The 15,217-nt window shown below is 35.8% G+C and overlaps 1 protein-coding gene across 2 annotated transcripts; it reads right to left on the reverse strand.

Moving 5' to 3' along the window:
- Nucleotides 1-8,524: 8,524 nt before the first annotated feature.
- LOC113101205 (cyclin-dependent kinase 8-like) lies at nt 8,525-14,485 on the reverse strand. Of its 2 annotated transcripts, none has more exons than XM_026265594.1 (9): nt 14,335-14,485; nt 14,090-14,221; nt 13,861-14,004; nt 13,540-13,609; nt 13,365-13,437; nt 13,188-13,285; nt 12,943-13,021; nt 12,562-12,723; nt 8,525-9,245 (listed from the first exon to the last, which is right to left on the reverse strand). In XM_026265594.1, exons 1-9 carry the CDS (start codon nt 14,369-14,371, stop codon nt 9,120-9,122), a joined length of 921 nt encoding a protein of 306 aa, XP_026121379.1. In that variant the 5' UTR covers nt 14,372-14,485; the 3' UTR covers nt 8,525-9,119. The 2 variants fall into 2 exon arrangements, with proteins under 2 accessions (XP_026121379.1, XP_026121378.1); XM_026265593.1 differs by having other exon boundaries at nt 12,934-13,021.
- Nucleotides 14,486-15,217: the final 732 nt, after the last annotated feature.

The following is a 15,217-nucleotide window of genomic DNA, read 5'->3' on the forward strand; positions in this document are numbered from 1 at the left end:
ACACACACACACACACACACACACACACATATACCACACATCACGCACAGTACTACACCCACCAACACATGAAAAGCATGTTTCCAGACATGCACAAGCTATTTTTGTCACACGCACACATCGTCTACAGCTCTGCCTTCAAGTCCAATGGGCTGTCATTTATATTTAATCCACACAGCTGCTACTGAAGGCCCTCTCCTTCTACAGGCATCCACTAAACACCGCTAGCAGAGGCACAGTAAAGACGCTTGAGGGGATTTCAGGGTCAGCTGGGGAGTTACAGAACAGGTGGATGGAAAAAACAACAGAGGACAGATGGATGCACAAATCAGTAGCTGGATAAAAAGCGAAAGACTTGTCCATTCAGAGGACATGTTTTGAAGATAATGGTCTTATGTAATGCAGACGTAGTGTCCCGAGGAATTATTATTAAGGAGATTCTCTCTAGCATCGTGAGCTGAAGATACTACTACTACTGGATCACTAAATTATAGTGTACACAGAGTGGGAAAACAAATGTCCAAATGTCTAAAATCAATAAGAAATGGACGTTTTAGAGTAATGTAATGAAGTATAGTAAAAGCATCAAGATTTTTTACATTTTCTATAGATATTTTCTGTAGACATTAAGATATGTTTTGATGAAATCCAAAAGATTGATGACTCTGTATAGATGAAAATGAAACTAAAACATTGTCAGGCTCAGAAAGGTAGTAAGGATGTGGTTAAAATAGTCCATGTGACATCAGGGCTTCAACTGTCATTTTACAAAGCACCGAGAATACTTTTTGTTTGCAAAGAAAACAAAAATTAATGACTTCAACTTCTCTTCTGTGTCACCATTCTTTGTGCACAAAAAGTAGCTTTTCTTGTAGCTTCATAACATTACCGTTGAACCACTGATTTCATCAAAATATCTTCATTTTTGTTTTAAAGATGCATGAAGGTGCACTTTTGGGTGGATTATTCCTTTAATGCATGCAACTAAAAGAGTTGACCACTAAGTGATCAAGCACAATGTTTGGGACAAAATAACTGAGAAATGTCCCCAAATGTTAGCTTTAATAACTCCCTTTTGGGAGAAAAATTGTTTACAAATATATTTATGCCCTTTCAAATGTATATTTCGGGCCATTATGTTTTTTATTATTATTATTTTTTTATATATGTTTTTATTCAGCATGGATGCTAAAATTAATCAAAAGTGACAGTAAAGACTTACATTACAGACTAATAATCAAAGAATCTTGGGGAAAAAAAGTATAAAACTATTTTCAACATTGATAATAACTAAATTTGTTTCTTGAGCAGCAAATTAGCATGTTAGAATGATTTCTGAAGACTGGAGTGATGGTGCTAAAATAAATAACATTTTAAAATTGATTGAAATAGAAAACAGTCATTTCAAATTGTAATAATATTTCACATTGTTATTTTTATTACTATATTTTTGATCAAATAAATGCAGCCTAGGTGAGCGCTTCCTTCAAAAACTTTTACAAATCTTACAGACACCAAAATACAAGATGTATTAATGCTTAATTAATGCATGCTTAATTTAAAATGCTTATAAAGGCACTGCCTTCATATTACTACAGCAAATTGCCTACTACTGCACACAGCAAAAATTTAGTTTACGAACAACTACTTTGGCAGAAGAATTGTTTATTCCTATACTATTATCACAAAAAAAAGAGTCTCTAATGCACAAATTAAATTTGTAAAGCACCAATTTAATTTTGGATTAGGATTAGTCCTTACTAATGCTAATTAGCGTCGATCAACAACAACAGAAGCTAAAACTGAGTCCCAAATTAGCCAGGTTTAAAGAAAGAAAATGATTTTGTAACTTACTGAGACTGCTGAGTTGGGCGTATGATGGATGAGAGTGTGTTGTTCATCACACACTCCAGCTCGCTGCCGATGCCCTCCGGTAGCACCCCGCGGCACAGGTGCCTGGGCTCAATGTTTCTCTTCACCAGCGGCAATGACTGCTGACCCTTATACAGCCGCAGCGCACGTCTACCTGCCCAGACAAAACCCAAACACTGGATTTAAAAACACGCATATGTGCACAGACTTCTGCTGAGGTATGAAGGCAAGGTCTATCTATCATCAAGTTTCAGATGTATTTGGAAAAAGCTCATATTAATATAACAGACACCCACACATTGAGATGAGATGTGAACATTGCAATGAAACTGGGACAGTTGGGAGCATCAAGAAAAGGGAACTGAGTAACTCGGATTTTGGGTTAACCCTCGTACAACTGGTCAAAACCCACACTGACCTCTTGACTTCTGAAATCACACGCCTAACGTTCAACACAAATGAAGCTCAATCCGTTCCAACACAAACAGAAATGCCGACTGTAACTCCCTTCACAAGCAGCCCCGGATGGAAGGATTACAAAGCATTAAGAAAAAGAATGATACCGTCAAAGTAATCGCTGTTCATCATCCGAGCTGCCCAGCTGTAGATCAAAGGACAACAAGAGATGCAAACTTCATCATTTGTTTAAGGAAACAGATGACATTCTCACTAATAATCATAGTCTACTGAATTCAAGGTACATTATTTGGCTTTGCATGACATGCGGCAATCAGGAAACAATATTATTTCTTTCTTTTTACACTTTTTTTTATTAAACAAAAATCTATAATAAAAGATTTTAATTGATTATAGTAATATAATATCCTAAATAATTATTTTTCACTTTTTGTTTTACATTATTTAAAATTTCTTACTGAATACAGAGTTAAAACATGATAACTTCAGAATTATATATAACGCAGTTCCAAAAGTCTGGCGTCTCTAAGATTTTATAAAAATGAATTGATTTGGGTCAAGTATATATATATATATATATAAGTATATATATATATATATATATATATATATATATATATATATTTAGCAAGGATGCATTCAATTTATAAAAAGTGACAAAAATAAGATTTTATAATATTACAAGAGATTTCGATTCCAAATAAATTCTGTTCATTTGATATTTCTATTCATTATTACAATCCTGTTCCAGAATCCTGAAATAAAATGTAGGTTTTCACAAACATATTAAGCAGCAAAAACGGTTTTCAACATTTTTTATTATATACTGTATATGATATATATATTATACATTTAATCTTTGGATAAAAGGCTCTGCTAAATGACTAGATGTATATGTACATCAGAATATTAGAATGATTTCTGCAGGATCATGTGACACTGAAAACTGGAGTAATTGATGCTGAATATATGAGCTTCTATGTTTCCCCATATATTTATTTTTATTCATTATTTATTCTTATTATTTATTCATATTTCCCCATATTGTCTCAGACATCTTTACATCATTAAAATATATATAATAGATATGAAATCAAAAAACTTCTACAGAATTGCAAAAACCAAACCATAACAATTTGTTTGCACTAAATTGTGCGCGTTCTGTGTATATTTATATATATATAAATACACACACACAGTATAAATATATTTTTTATATTTACGTCTATATTGTATTCATAGAATTTATATTATAAATATATAAATATATTTAATATATAAACAACAGATTTTTCTGAAATATATACATGCATGTATGTGTATTTATATATACAGTACATAATAAATATACACAGCACACATAATGTAAACAAAACCTTTTATTTTGGGATGCGATTAATCACGATTAATCGTTTGACAGCACTTATTTAAACATGGTCTTCTGTGAAGTTATTTATGTTAAATACAGTCTGCAAAACAGTCAAACCAATATGGTATAATATTATTGCAGTTTATAATTCCATATTATATTTTACTCATATGTTTTAAGACAGCTTGCTGCTTTTTGTCTATGCATGACACAAAATAAATGTTGTGCATTTCCATGTGCAAAGTTTCTCATCCCTCACATAAGTAGCCTAACTAAGCCGTGTCATCTGGTTCAACTGGACGCCATGACAGAATGCTCCCATCTGTGAAACAATAACCCCCACAGTGATTGGCCAGCAGAGAGGCCATCTGCTGTGTGATTGGCTAAGGGGGTTGAAAGTCAAAGATTAGGGACAAGAAAAAAGGTATGGTGGGACAGCTTCTCAGAGGTCATCTTATCTGCCTCTTTCCCTGCTTCCTGTTTTCCAGCTCCACACCCAACTCTCCACTTCCTGTTCCTCTCTGTGTCACATCTCTAACTTCCTGTCGTCCCAAACAGCTAAAACAATGATGCAGTAGGGGTGTAAAGCAAGTTCATTTGCACACAATCACAACATTGAAATACTGCTATGTAACCACTTATTTCCTCTCATATCCCGCTTGTACAATCTAAACATAGCTATGAATGCAACTTGTGACTACTCCCTGAAACCAGGCTCCGATGGAATCCACTGACTTTTCCACCTTTTCTATGATGTTTTTCTATCAAATGTGGTTTATTTGTGGTAAAATGTGTTAAATGGAGCTGAAAGGCAGCTAATAGTATTACTAAATTAGGTAAAACATTCGATAAAAGCACATGCAACATTATGAAAGACAGAATTACATAAAACTTAATTTTACGTTTATGAATATGTATGTTTATATTTATATATTTATTTATTTTTAAGATTTTTTAATATATAAATAGCAACTAAAAGGCAGCTAAAAACATTATTAATTGGCCAATACATTTAATAAACGTAAATGCAACATTGAGAATTACAGAATTCTGTAAAATGTATTTATAAAAGATAAAGTGTGTTAAATGTGTTTTAACGTTTAACAAAAATGCATGCAACTTTGAGAATGACCGGATTCTAAAAAATTGGTTTATATTTGGTCAATATTGTTAATAAAGAAAAAAAAAATTATGTATATAAATATATATATATAAAAATGTTAAAATGGTGAAAGTCATATAACAGCATCATTAACTGGGCCAAAACATTAATTAAACAAATGCAACATTGGGAATGACACAATTCCATTAAAAAAAAAAATCTAATTTGGAAATATATATCGAAAACTATTTATGTAGAATTACATAAAATATACTTATAAAAAGCAAAATGTGTTAAGCTTTAATAAACACAAATGTAACAAACATAAATCCAACCCTGAGAATAACCAAATTCTGCAAAATAGATTTAAAATATATATTTTTTAAAATATGTAACAATTTGCAGAATTACATAAAATAGATTCACACATGCCCACATGTATCTCAAAGGCCAATGGATGCATTTTTAATTAGCCACAACATTTCATTAACATTAATATACATAATGGGCACTTAAATTCAGTAGACATTTGTGGAGCTTTATTTATTTCATGTAGACCTGCACATAATAACACTCATAAACTAAACCTGAACAATGATTGTTTAACACATGCATAAGAACTGTAGTTTGATACATTTTACTCTAGTAACATCATGCAAGTGGCCACAAAGTCCATTGTTCTTAGACACCACCTTCCAAACCAGTGCGCTTCCCATTTAAAAGTGAAAACGACAAACAAACTGCCTTCTGCAATGAGACCTGAGCTTTGCTGCAGAGATGCCACCAGGCCTCACACATGCACTCAGACACTGCTGTTGTTGTAGTCTAATGAGGTTCATGTCTGTGAGTGTTGTAATGTGTTCATTAAGCGTACCATTCTCCATGGCATTGTAATTCTGCAGCACAAGGCAGTATGGACACAACCCACACTAATTACAAAGTGCATTGAATTAGGACCATGTCGGGAGAGGGGCCAGAGAAACAGAGCAGACAAATAGACAGGAATGTGAGTGTGAGAGGCATAAAGAGCAGTTTGTGAGATAGTTAGACAAGAAAGTGAACAGTTTCGGGTGGGAAGAACATAAACCGTACTGAAGCGATCCAGAAAGAAGAGTGAATGAGAGGAAAAAGTGCAAGAGAGAGAGAGAAAGAGAGAGGATGGGGGAGGGCGAGTGGCAGGGGACCTCAGGGAAGCCACTCTGAAAGGTTCTCAGGACAATAACCCTCCGTTCACAGGGCAACAGAGGAGTTCTCCCATGCATGTTCTGTTCCCTCCCCCAACCCTCTCTCTTCTTCAAATAAAAGAAGCAATCCTGCCTCTCTCTCCTTTTCAGCGGCCCTCTTTTTCCATGAATCCGTGCCTACTGCAAAAACCACACACATAAAGAGCACTTCAGACAGACAAAATGTATCCTACCATCTTCTAATAACGCGAAAGAGAGTGTATAACCAGAAGCAGACAGTTTGAGATGCTGGAATATAATGTAAACATACAAATAATTCGTGTGCATCAGCTGTTTAGAGCCCCATTAGTGCTGCTGACAGGCTTTTAAGTCCCTCAGACCCATCCAGTGACCACAGGAGGCCACATCCTGTCCAAATTTACGAGGGAGACACGCATTCACTCTCAAAACGCTGTTTGAAACGTAGAAAAGCCTGGATGGCAATGCATTAGCTATTCATAACTTAAGTACAGCGCATCTCTGCGCGTTAGACTGCATTAATATTTCAGCACGGATCACGTCACACATGAATGTCACGAGCCAGTTGCTCCGAGACTTCCGAGTGTGAGCGAGGACTTATCTTAAAAACACTGTATGTGTATATTATTTGAACACTTTCGGGTGCAATTCTTTAAGTTTTTACTGTTTGTTGATTACTAAACACATAAAATTTTAAAGTTGCGGAATTATGTTATGTGTGATATTATTTGATAACAGTTTACTGAAAGAGCACATTCAGTCGTGACTATGTTGATCTGAAACTTTATTATTCTTAGGACATATTATAAATGTATAAGGCACGTAACATACGCTCGTTATTATACACGATATCAACGTTATTGTTAATATAACAGAATAAACAGCAAAAATAAAACATCAACAATTATATCATCAACATAATCTCGGCATTAATTAAAAAATAAAATCAAAATAAACTCCCCACTAAAGAAACCCAAACCTCATGTACTATTTATTATATAAAGCGCAATAAACAGTAAATATAACAAGTGGAATATGACAAAATAACTACATTAGCGAAAATAAGTAACTGATGCTTACCAAAAATGAATTTTGTTGAGAATTATATTCGCTCACATATCCAGGCTTTCAGCGGTCCGGATTGCCATCCTGTGTCTCCATCGGTCCATCTGACCATTCCAAACAATCCGCTTGGGGCGGGGCTTATTGGGTTGTTCGCACCAATCAGCATTTTAGAAAAGGAATTTAACGCGCCACCATTTGTCGCACTCAGCCTATCAGATGAGAGGCTAAAGATGATTGACAGAGATTTCCAGGTCATTAAACGATAGGGCAGCTGTGTGAGGGCGGGCTCTATCTGGGGATATTAGGTGGGCTTTAAACACACCACAGCGAAAATACTTAAGAAAACTAAGGCTACTTCTTATATAAGCACAAATATAATTGAAAACACTCTAAACAGCACTTTAACAAACGTTTGGTAATCGTGAATATGGTTTAAAATAGGGCGAGGGACAGCAATGTCCACTAACTATGAGTGGTGGGGGAAGTGTTGACTGAAAATGTTGATCGATTGTTACCAAAACTGGGACAATATGTCTGGACATATTTTAAAACCCTGATTAATGTGGCTTGGAGCGATAAACATTAAAATAAATGAAACTTTCTAAATGTATAAAATAATAATAATAAAATAATTTTAAACATTGGGTCACAGAACTGAAGATTTAGTTCAATTTAAGATGCCATTCAGCCAGGAGTTAAATAAATGTGACTTTTATGTAAAATGTAAAATTAGTTAATAAAATAGCTTAACAATTACCACTGTAATTAAATATAGATTTAATACATTTCAATGAGCTAAAATTGGATTTAGTCAAGAAGGCCAAGACTGTCCAAAATAACAGATTTAAGGAAGGCTAGTTTTACTATAGACAATCAAGAAATAAATTAAATATGAAGCCCGGCTAAAAATCATGGGAACTTGCAATGTGGCGATTACATTTAGAGCAGGCTGAGCAAAGATAACTTTAAAGAAAGATAACACAGCCATAATTCCTAATGAAAATGGACTCAACTAAACTGTTAAAATTTGATTTAAAATAAATAATGCAACCTAATATCTCCCTGGAAATGCATGTCAACACTCACACAAATAAAAGCTCTTCCAGCTCTTTTTTTTTTTTAAACGCTTCCACTTTTATTGTCAGGATATTTGTTTCATGTAAAATATTTAATTACAGTACAGTACAGTACAATGCATGTTCAATCTGCTGTCCACACAGCGTTTGTTATGAAGTTCTAAGGCTGATCTTTCACACATAACAGCCGGTCTGACAGCAAAATGGAAGTTGCTGACCTCTCCTAACATAAAACCAAAACATTAAATTATTAACTACTGAAATCAAGTTTGTTGTTTCTTTCATACCGCCTTCTACCAGTATGATCCAGCAGGGGGCACTAGAGGTTCTCATTATGCTTCAGTCAGCAGCTCCAGCACAGAGAATTCGGTCCCCAGCAATGGGCTAAAAGAGTGAGTGCTTCAGTATTTATTTGTGTGTGTGTGTGTGTGTGTGTGTGTGTGTGTGTGTATAAGGGCAGACGGAGAGACAGACAGACTGACATACGTCATTCTGTCTTTGCTGGCAGTCACATAGCAGCTTTAAGTCTTGGAGAGGCCAACGGATTTCAAAAGTGAGGGCAAGAAGGACTGGGGCTAAAGAGATTGGATGGTACGGTGGATCTCCACCTCGCTCCAAACCAGTCTCACTACATAGTGCAGCTGTTCAGTACCACATATTGAGAATGTTTGTTGCTTTTTTTGTGTTTTTCTTTTTCGTGAAATATCACAGACTTGCAGCAAAGACTTGAACTATCACCAATGGAACAAATATCCGCTTTTCATCAGCTTTTTTCATTTGTTTTCACTTAAAGTCTATTATTTATTAATTTTTTTTACTGTTGTCAGCGGAGGATAATGTCGGCTGTATGACATGGTGATGTTTTGTTAGGTTACAGTTACAGTTACTGTTCCTGCGGTGGAAATGCTGCACAGCAAAGCCAGTGGGTGGGGCGGCTCGGCTCGGCTCAGGTCCACACCCGCCTCCCTAAGTACATTCTCCCTGTTGGGCACTGTGAGAGGGGGGCGTGGCCTGCCTCAGTAGCGGTGGGTCTGGTGCGAGTACTGTGGAGGCTGCTGGGAGGTAGAGGAGTATCCCATGCTGCTTTGGGGCAATGATGTGCTTGGTCCTGGGTTCTGGTAGGCAGCATGTGGATTGGAGCGCTGGAACACAGAAAAACTTTCATTAAGGTTTGCTTTGGAAGCAACACGTGACTATCTCTACAGAAGAGAACAATGCATGGGGTCTCAAGCAAGTCGTAAGCAAGCACTCAAGACAAATGAATGCATGTAAATGGAATCTCGCTGAAAGAAAGCATGGAGGAAGCTGGACTGAGAGGCTTTTGCAACAAGAGAACCAATTGAGATGACAGTCCACTTTGAAGACCAAAGAAAGTGTGAATACAAATGTATTAAATGAATAAATCTAAAAGTAACATATGTGCTTAAATTTGCTCAATTTCAAATATAGTATGACACACACACACACATACATACCCACACACACACACAAACCCGATTCCAAAAAAGTTGGGACACTGTACAAATTGTGAATAAAAACAGAATGCAATGATGTGGAAGTTTCAGATTTCAATATTTTATTCAGAACACAACACAAATAACATATCAAATGTTTAAACTGAGAAAATGTATAATTTTAAGGGATAAATAAGTTGATTTTAAATTTCATGGCATCAACATCTTAAAAATAATGGGACAAGGCCATGTTTACCACCGTGGGACATCACCTCTTCTTTTATAACAGTCTGCAAACGTCTGGGGACTGAGGAGACAAGTTGCTCAAGTTTAGGAATAAGAATGTTGTCCCATTCTTGTCTAATACAGGCTTCTGGTTGCTCAACTGTTTTAAGTCTTCTTTGTCCTATCTTCCTCTTTATGATGCGCTAAATGTTTTCTGTGGGTGAAAGATCCCGGACTGCAGGCTGGTCATTTCAGTACCCGGATCCTTCTTTTACGCAGCCGTGATGTTGTAATTGATGCAGTACGTGGTCTGGCATTGTCATTTTGAAAAATTCAAGGTCTTCCCTGAAGAGACGACGTGTGGATGGGAGCATGTGTTGTTCTAGAACTTGGCTTGGTTTCAGCATTGACGGTGCCTTTCCAGATGTGTAAGCTGCCCATGCCACACACACTCATGCAACTCCATACCATCAGAGATGCAGGCTTCTGAACTGAGCACTGTTAACAACTTGGGTTATCCTTGTCTGCTTTAGTCCGGATGACATGGCATCCCAGTTTTCCAAAATGAACTTTTGATTTGTCTGACCACAGAAGAGTTTTTCACTTTGCCACAGTCCATTTTAAATGAGCCTTGGTCCAGAGAAAACACCTGCGCTTCTGGATCATGTTTAGATATGGCTTCTTTTTTGACCTGTAGAGTTTTAGCCGGCACGGTGGATTGTGTTCACCGACAATCTTTTCTTGGAAGTATTCCTGAGCCCATGTTGTGATTTTCACTACAGCAGCATTCCTGTGTGTGATGCAGTGCCATCTAAGGGCCCGAAGATCATGGGCATCTAGTATGGTTTTCCAGCCTTGACCCTTACACACAGAGATTGTTCCAGATTCTTTGAATCTTTGGATGATATTATGCACTGTAGATGATGATAACTTCAACTCTTTGCAATTTTTCTTTGAGAAACTCCTTCCTGATATTTCTCCACTATTTTGGGAGAGTAGTTGATCCTCTGCCCATCTGTACTTCTGAGAGACACTGCCACTCCGAGAGGCTCTTTTATACCCAATCATGTTGCCAATTGAATGATCCTCCACCTGTTCCATTTTCCGGCCTCTTATTGCTACCTGTCCCAACTTTTTTGGAATGTGTAGCTCTCATGAAATCCAAAATGTCGAAATCTCACTTTCAACATTTGATATGTTATATATATTCTTTTGTGAATAAAATATAAGTATCAAATATAAAATATATATATTTGTGTGCGTGTGTGTGTGTGTGTGTGTGTACAAACTTTGTACAGTACAAATTGTGAGTAAAAAATTAATGGAATAATTTACAAATCTCATGAACTTATATTTTATTCACAATAGAATATAGATAACACACACACACACACACACACACACACACATACATATATATATATATATATATATATATACTACAATCTACACGTGTGTGTGTGTGTGTGTGATGTGATTCTATGCAATGTGATGCAATGGAAAAAATGTCAGCTTTTGTTTCTTTTGTTCAGATAGCACATAAATTAACTTATGTGGCTTCTGACTTCTAATGCCTCGAGGCCTGTTCCATAATACATGTTTACCAAATAGGCCAAGGTTATTTCAGTTAGTCTGACTCATTGTCAAATGATTTGGTTCCATAAAGCAAATTTAACATAGATAAACCTCAGCCACTGTGGCAACTTATGCTGGAAAATGAACCTGGTCCAGGACAGGCTAACTATCAGGGTAAGGTTAGTTCCTCTAACACTGACCATTGCAATGATATCACCACTGACTCTCTCACATACTATTATAGCCAAGCAGCCTGCCTTTCTGGTTATATGACAGCTGTCTCTTTTATAGTTAGCAGAACACTACAATCTAAAATTGCTCTTTAACGCTTTAAAATCACTAAATAAAAAGTTATTATAGCAGATTTGAACTGCTATAAGAAACACACTTTAACTCATTTAGGACTGTATTAGCTAACATTTTATTTACCCATTACAATAGTCCCGTTACAGTTACTGCTATAGAAAACACACACACACACACACACACACACACACACTTCAACTGGGCTTTAAGAAATTATTCTTTTATAGTGACTAAATCTTTAAATAAGTTACAATAAAACAAACATTGTTACAAAATATTCCTCTTTCAAATAAATGCTGCACAAAAATCACAAATATATTAAGCAAAACAATGGTTTTCAACACGGATAACAATAAGAAATGTTTTTCTTGAGCAGCAATATTAGAGCAACATATTAGAATCATTTCTGAAAGATCATGTGACACTAAAGAACATTTAGCTTTACCATCAGAAGAATGAAATACATTTTTAAATACAGCAAAATAGAAAAGGTATTTTAAATTGTAGTAATATTTTGATTGTATTTCGACTAATGCAAAATTTATCCTTTAGCATTTTATTAAAAAAAATATTAGGACCTCAAACTTTTGAATGGTATTGTATATTAGAAAGAAATTAAATAGTTAGGTAACTGACAGGAAAAACTGAACAAGCATCATCTTTTGTGGCTGACAGGCAATAGAAAGATAATTTTCAAGCCTGTTTAAAAAAAAAAAAAAGAACTATGTTATAAACGGTTGCACTTTATTTTACAGTACGTGTGCTTACATGTACTTATAGTGTACTTACAGTGTATGTATCTAAGAAAGTTCTGGTAATACAGGGTAACTACATGGGGTAGGGTTAGGTTTAGGGGTAGGTTCAGGGTTAGTACCAGGTTTATGTTTACATGTGTTACCTGGTAATCTGAGGTCATGATCAGGCCACTTGAGGTAGTAGTGGGCGGAACCACTCTCACCTTCTTCAGAGGCGGGCCTTGTGCGTGGCTGTTGTCAGGGTTACCTGTGTGCCCCGCCCCATTGGTGTGGTTGTTCCCCTGCTGCAGTTGCTGCTGGTTTTTCTGCAGTGCATGATAAACATCACAACTCTCAATTTAAAATGAAATCCGACTACATAATATGCTGACCAAATGAACCACAACTAATTTCTTAACCGATTACGCTGAGAAAATCCTCTAAATTTTGTTTCTTAAATTATTGTAAAACATAAAATATTAAATGGTCAGAAATACATTCACATGCACGGAAAAAATCAAAAGGAGAAAACACACATTTCTTACTTTGTCTGCCTTGTCTTCCGGTTCTTCTTCCGTCAGGAATTCTCGTTTGGGATAAGGAATCTGGCAGCCAGCGAAGACACTAAACAAAACACAGCTTTTTAAAATATTTCTTAAACACATCATATGCAAGTACAGCTCTGCAGTCGACCTAATTTCAGTGTATATGCTGTATATAAAAAAAAAATACAGAAATCATAATCATAATACTTCACGCAGAAAGCTGATTTTCGCTTAAAATCACTCACTCAGACGTGGGTAAAGGCTCCTCCAGGAAGTACGGGTCTTGCATGGCCTGCTCAGATGTGATTCGGCGGATCGGGTCCATAGTAAGCAGCTTTTGCAGCTGAAAGGGAGTGCATAAGTTAACAGCTGAATTTATGACAACGAATATATGAGCTTTGCAATTCTATTCGCACACTTACCAAGTGGAATGCTTTGCTGTCAGGTTTGACTTTATGTTTCTCCATATATTTTATAAGGCTGCAGTTAGTGTACCTACAGAAAGAGGGACAAACACCATCAGATCAAAAACCCTAGTCAATGAAATGCCTTATTAGTATTATACTTTTACAGTCAAAGACGAAATATCAAACTAACGTATTCCTCCTAAAGTCTTTCATCAACGTAGAGTGTTCCGGCATCTTCTTTATGTCCTCCCAGTCTTTATCTGAGAAGAAAATAAGATGACAAAGATTATCAGGAGGACGACTGACTGAACTGAAGCATTGTGAACTATTAACTTCAGCTAAACTGTAACTGCAAATATAAATATTTAAACAACAATTATTCATTCGACAACAGTGTTGACAACAAGTTTCATCCTTACACACATAAAACCTTACAAATACTTAAACAAACAAACAAAAAAGGCTTAGTTATCACTGAATTGTATAGATTTCAGAGTCAAGTGGAGGATACCTGCAGGAAAGCCCATGACATTAAAGATCCGGTCCAGCTGATCGTGATGGTAGGGGTTACTGGTCTTAATGTCCTCCTGTCGACAGTGGAAGATAGGCTCTGAGGTCAAAAGCTCAGCAAAGATACAGCCAATCGCCCAGATATCTGAAGAAAAGAAAAAGCCATTAAATCTAAAATGCACATTAAAAAAGTACATTTGCACACACACACACATAAACAAACATCTTACCGATGGCTTTGGTGTAGTGCCTGGCTCCCAGCAGCAGCTCTGGTGCTCTGTACCAGAACGTAACAACTACAGGATCCAGATCTGCTAAAGGCTTCAGTGGTGAGTTGAAGAGCCGTGCAAAACCCATATCAGCTGCACATAAGGGACAGAATTTGAAAAACAGTTAAGATTGTGCATCAAAACACGATGCATGAACTATCTCTTCTGTTTGTCACAAGAGAAAGGAAACCGAGCTGATGTCATACCTATCTTCACACGTCCTCTTTCAGGACCTTCTCCCATTACCAATATGTTGGCAGGTTTCTGTGGTGAAAGTGTCAAAGTTCAGAGTAGTAACACTTCCTCGCTCATTTCATTGTGATAACTGATGCTTTTGTGAACAGGATGCATTTAAAATAAATAAATACCTATACTAAATGGCTCTTGGTTCCATTAGCATCTACCTTTTGTAAGAATTTCTTATAAGATATCTCTTAATTCTTCATTCAAATTACAAATTTTTTTTATTTTAATTTTAAATTTCTTAATTCTTCATTCATGCATTATTTGGCAACAGTATTATGCATAAATATATATTTTTTAATATTCTAAAAACCCCCATTCACACCAGGAACAATAACTATAAAGATGACGATAAAGATAAAGTTGTAAACATTGTTTTCCACATTGCAGCTATAACGACAAAGGCTCACAGAAACTATATAGTTGGAATCACTTTCAGAACGATTCTTTCAAGCTGATGAACGATAACAACATTGACAGTCAATCAGAATAATTCCTGCTATATCAAGCTTGAGAATTTAAAGCGGCAGAGGAGCATGCGCTTAGAATAAACAGATGATATTGTCCGCTTGCGTGGAAGCTAATATTGTTACCTTATAGTCATAGTTCTTGATTTAGTAATTTTAACGTTTAGCAATTTTGTTGTGCTTGTCATTTTAATTTTTATTTTGTCATTTAAAACATTACATTCCTGTAATTGTATTTAAAAATTGTAATACATTAACTTATTTTATATCAAATATTCTATTTTTAAAAATTAATAGTTTTGCTTTTAGTAAACCATACAACACATTTTAGCAAATAAATTAGATTTAATTTCCTCCCAAATATTTCATCCTCAAAATA

This window comes from Carassius auratus, unplaced genomic scaffold (assembly GCF_003368295.1).
Source record: "Carassius auratus strain Wakin unplaced genomic scaffold, ASM336829v1 scaf_tig00217571, whole genome shotgun sequence".
Lineage (NCBI taxonomy): Eukaryota > Metazoa > Chordata > Actinopteri > Cypriniformes > Cyprinidae > Carassius > Carassius auratus.

Excerpts from the sequence above, each read along its gene's own strand:
- LOC113101205 (XM_026265593.1), bottom strand. The coding sequence starts at position 14,371 with ATGGGAGAAGGTCCTGAAAGAGGACGTGTGAAGATAG. Across the intron at positions 13,438-13,539 it reads AAAGACTTTAGGAGGAATAC|GTACACTAACTGCAGCCTTA; the intron begins GTTAGTTTGATA and ends CTCTTTCTGTAG. Across the intron at positions 13,022-13,187 it reads GAGCCTTTACCCACGTCTGA|TGTCTTCGCTGGCTGCCAGA; the intron begins GTGAGTGATTTT and ends TGTTTTGTTTAG.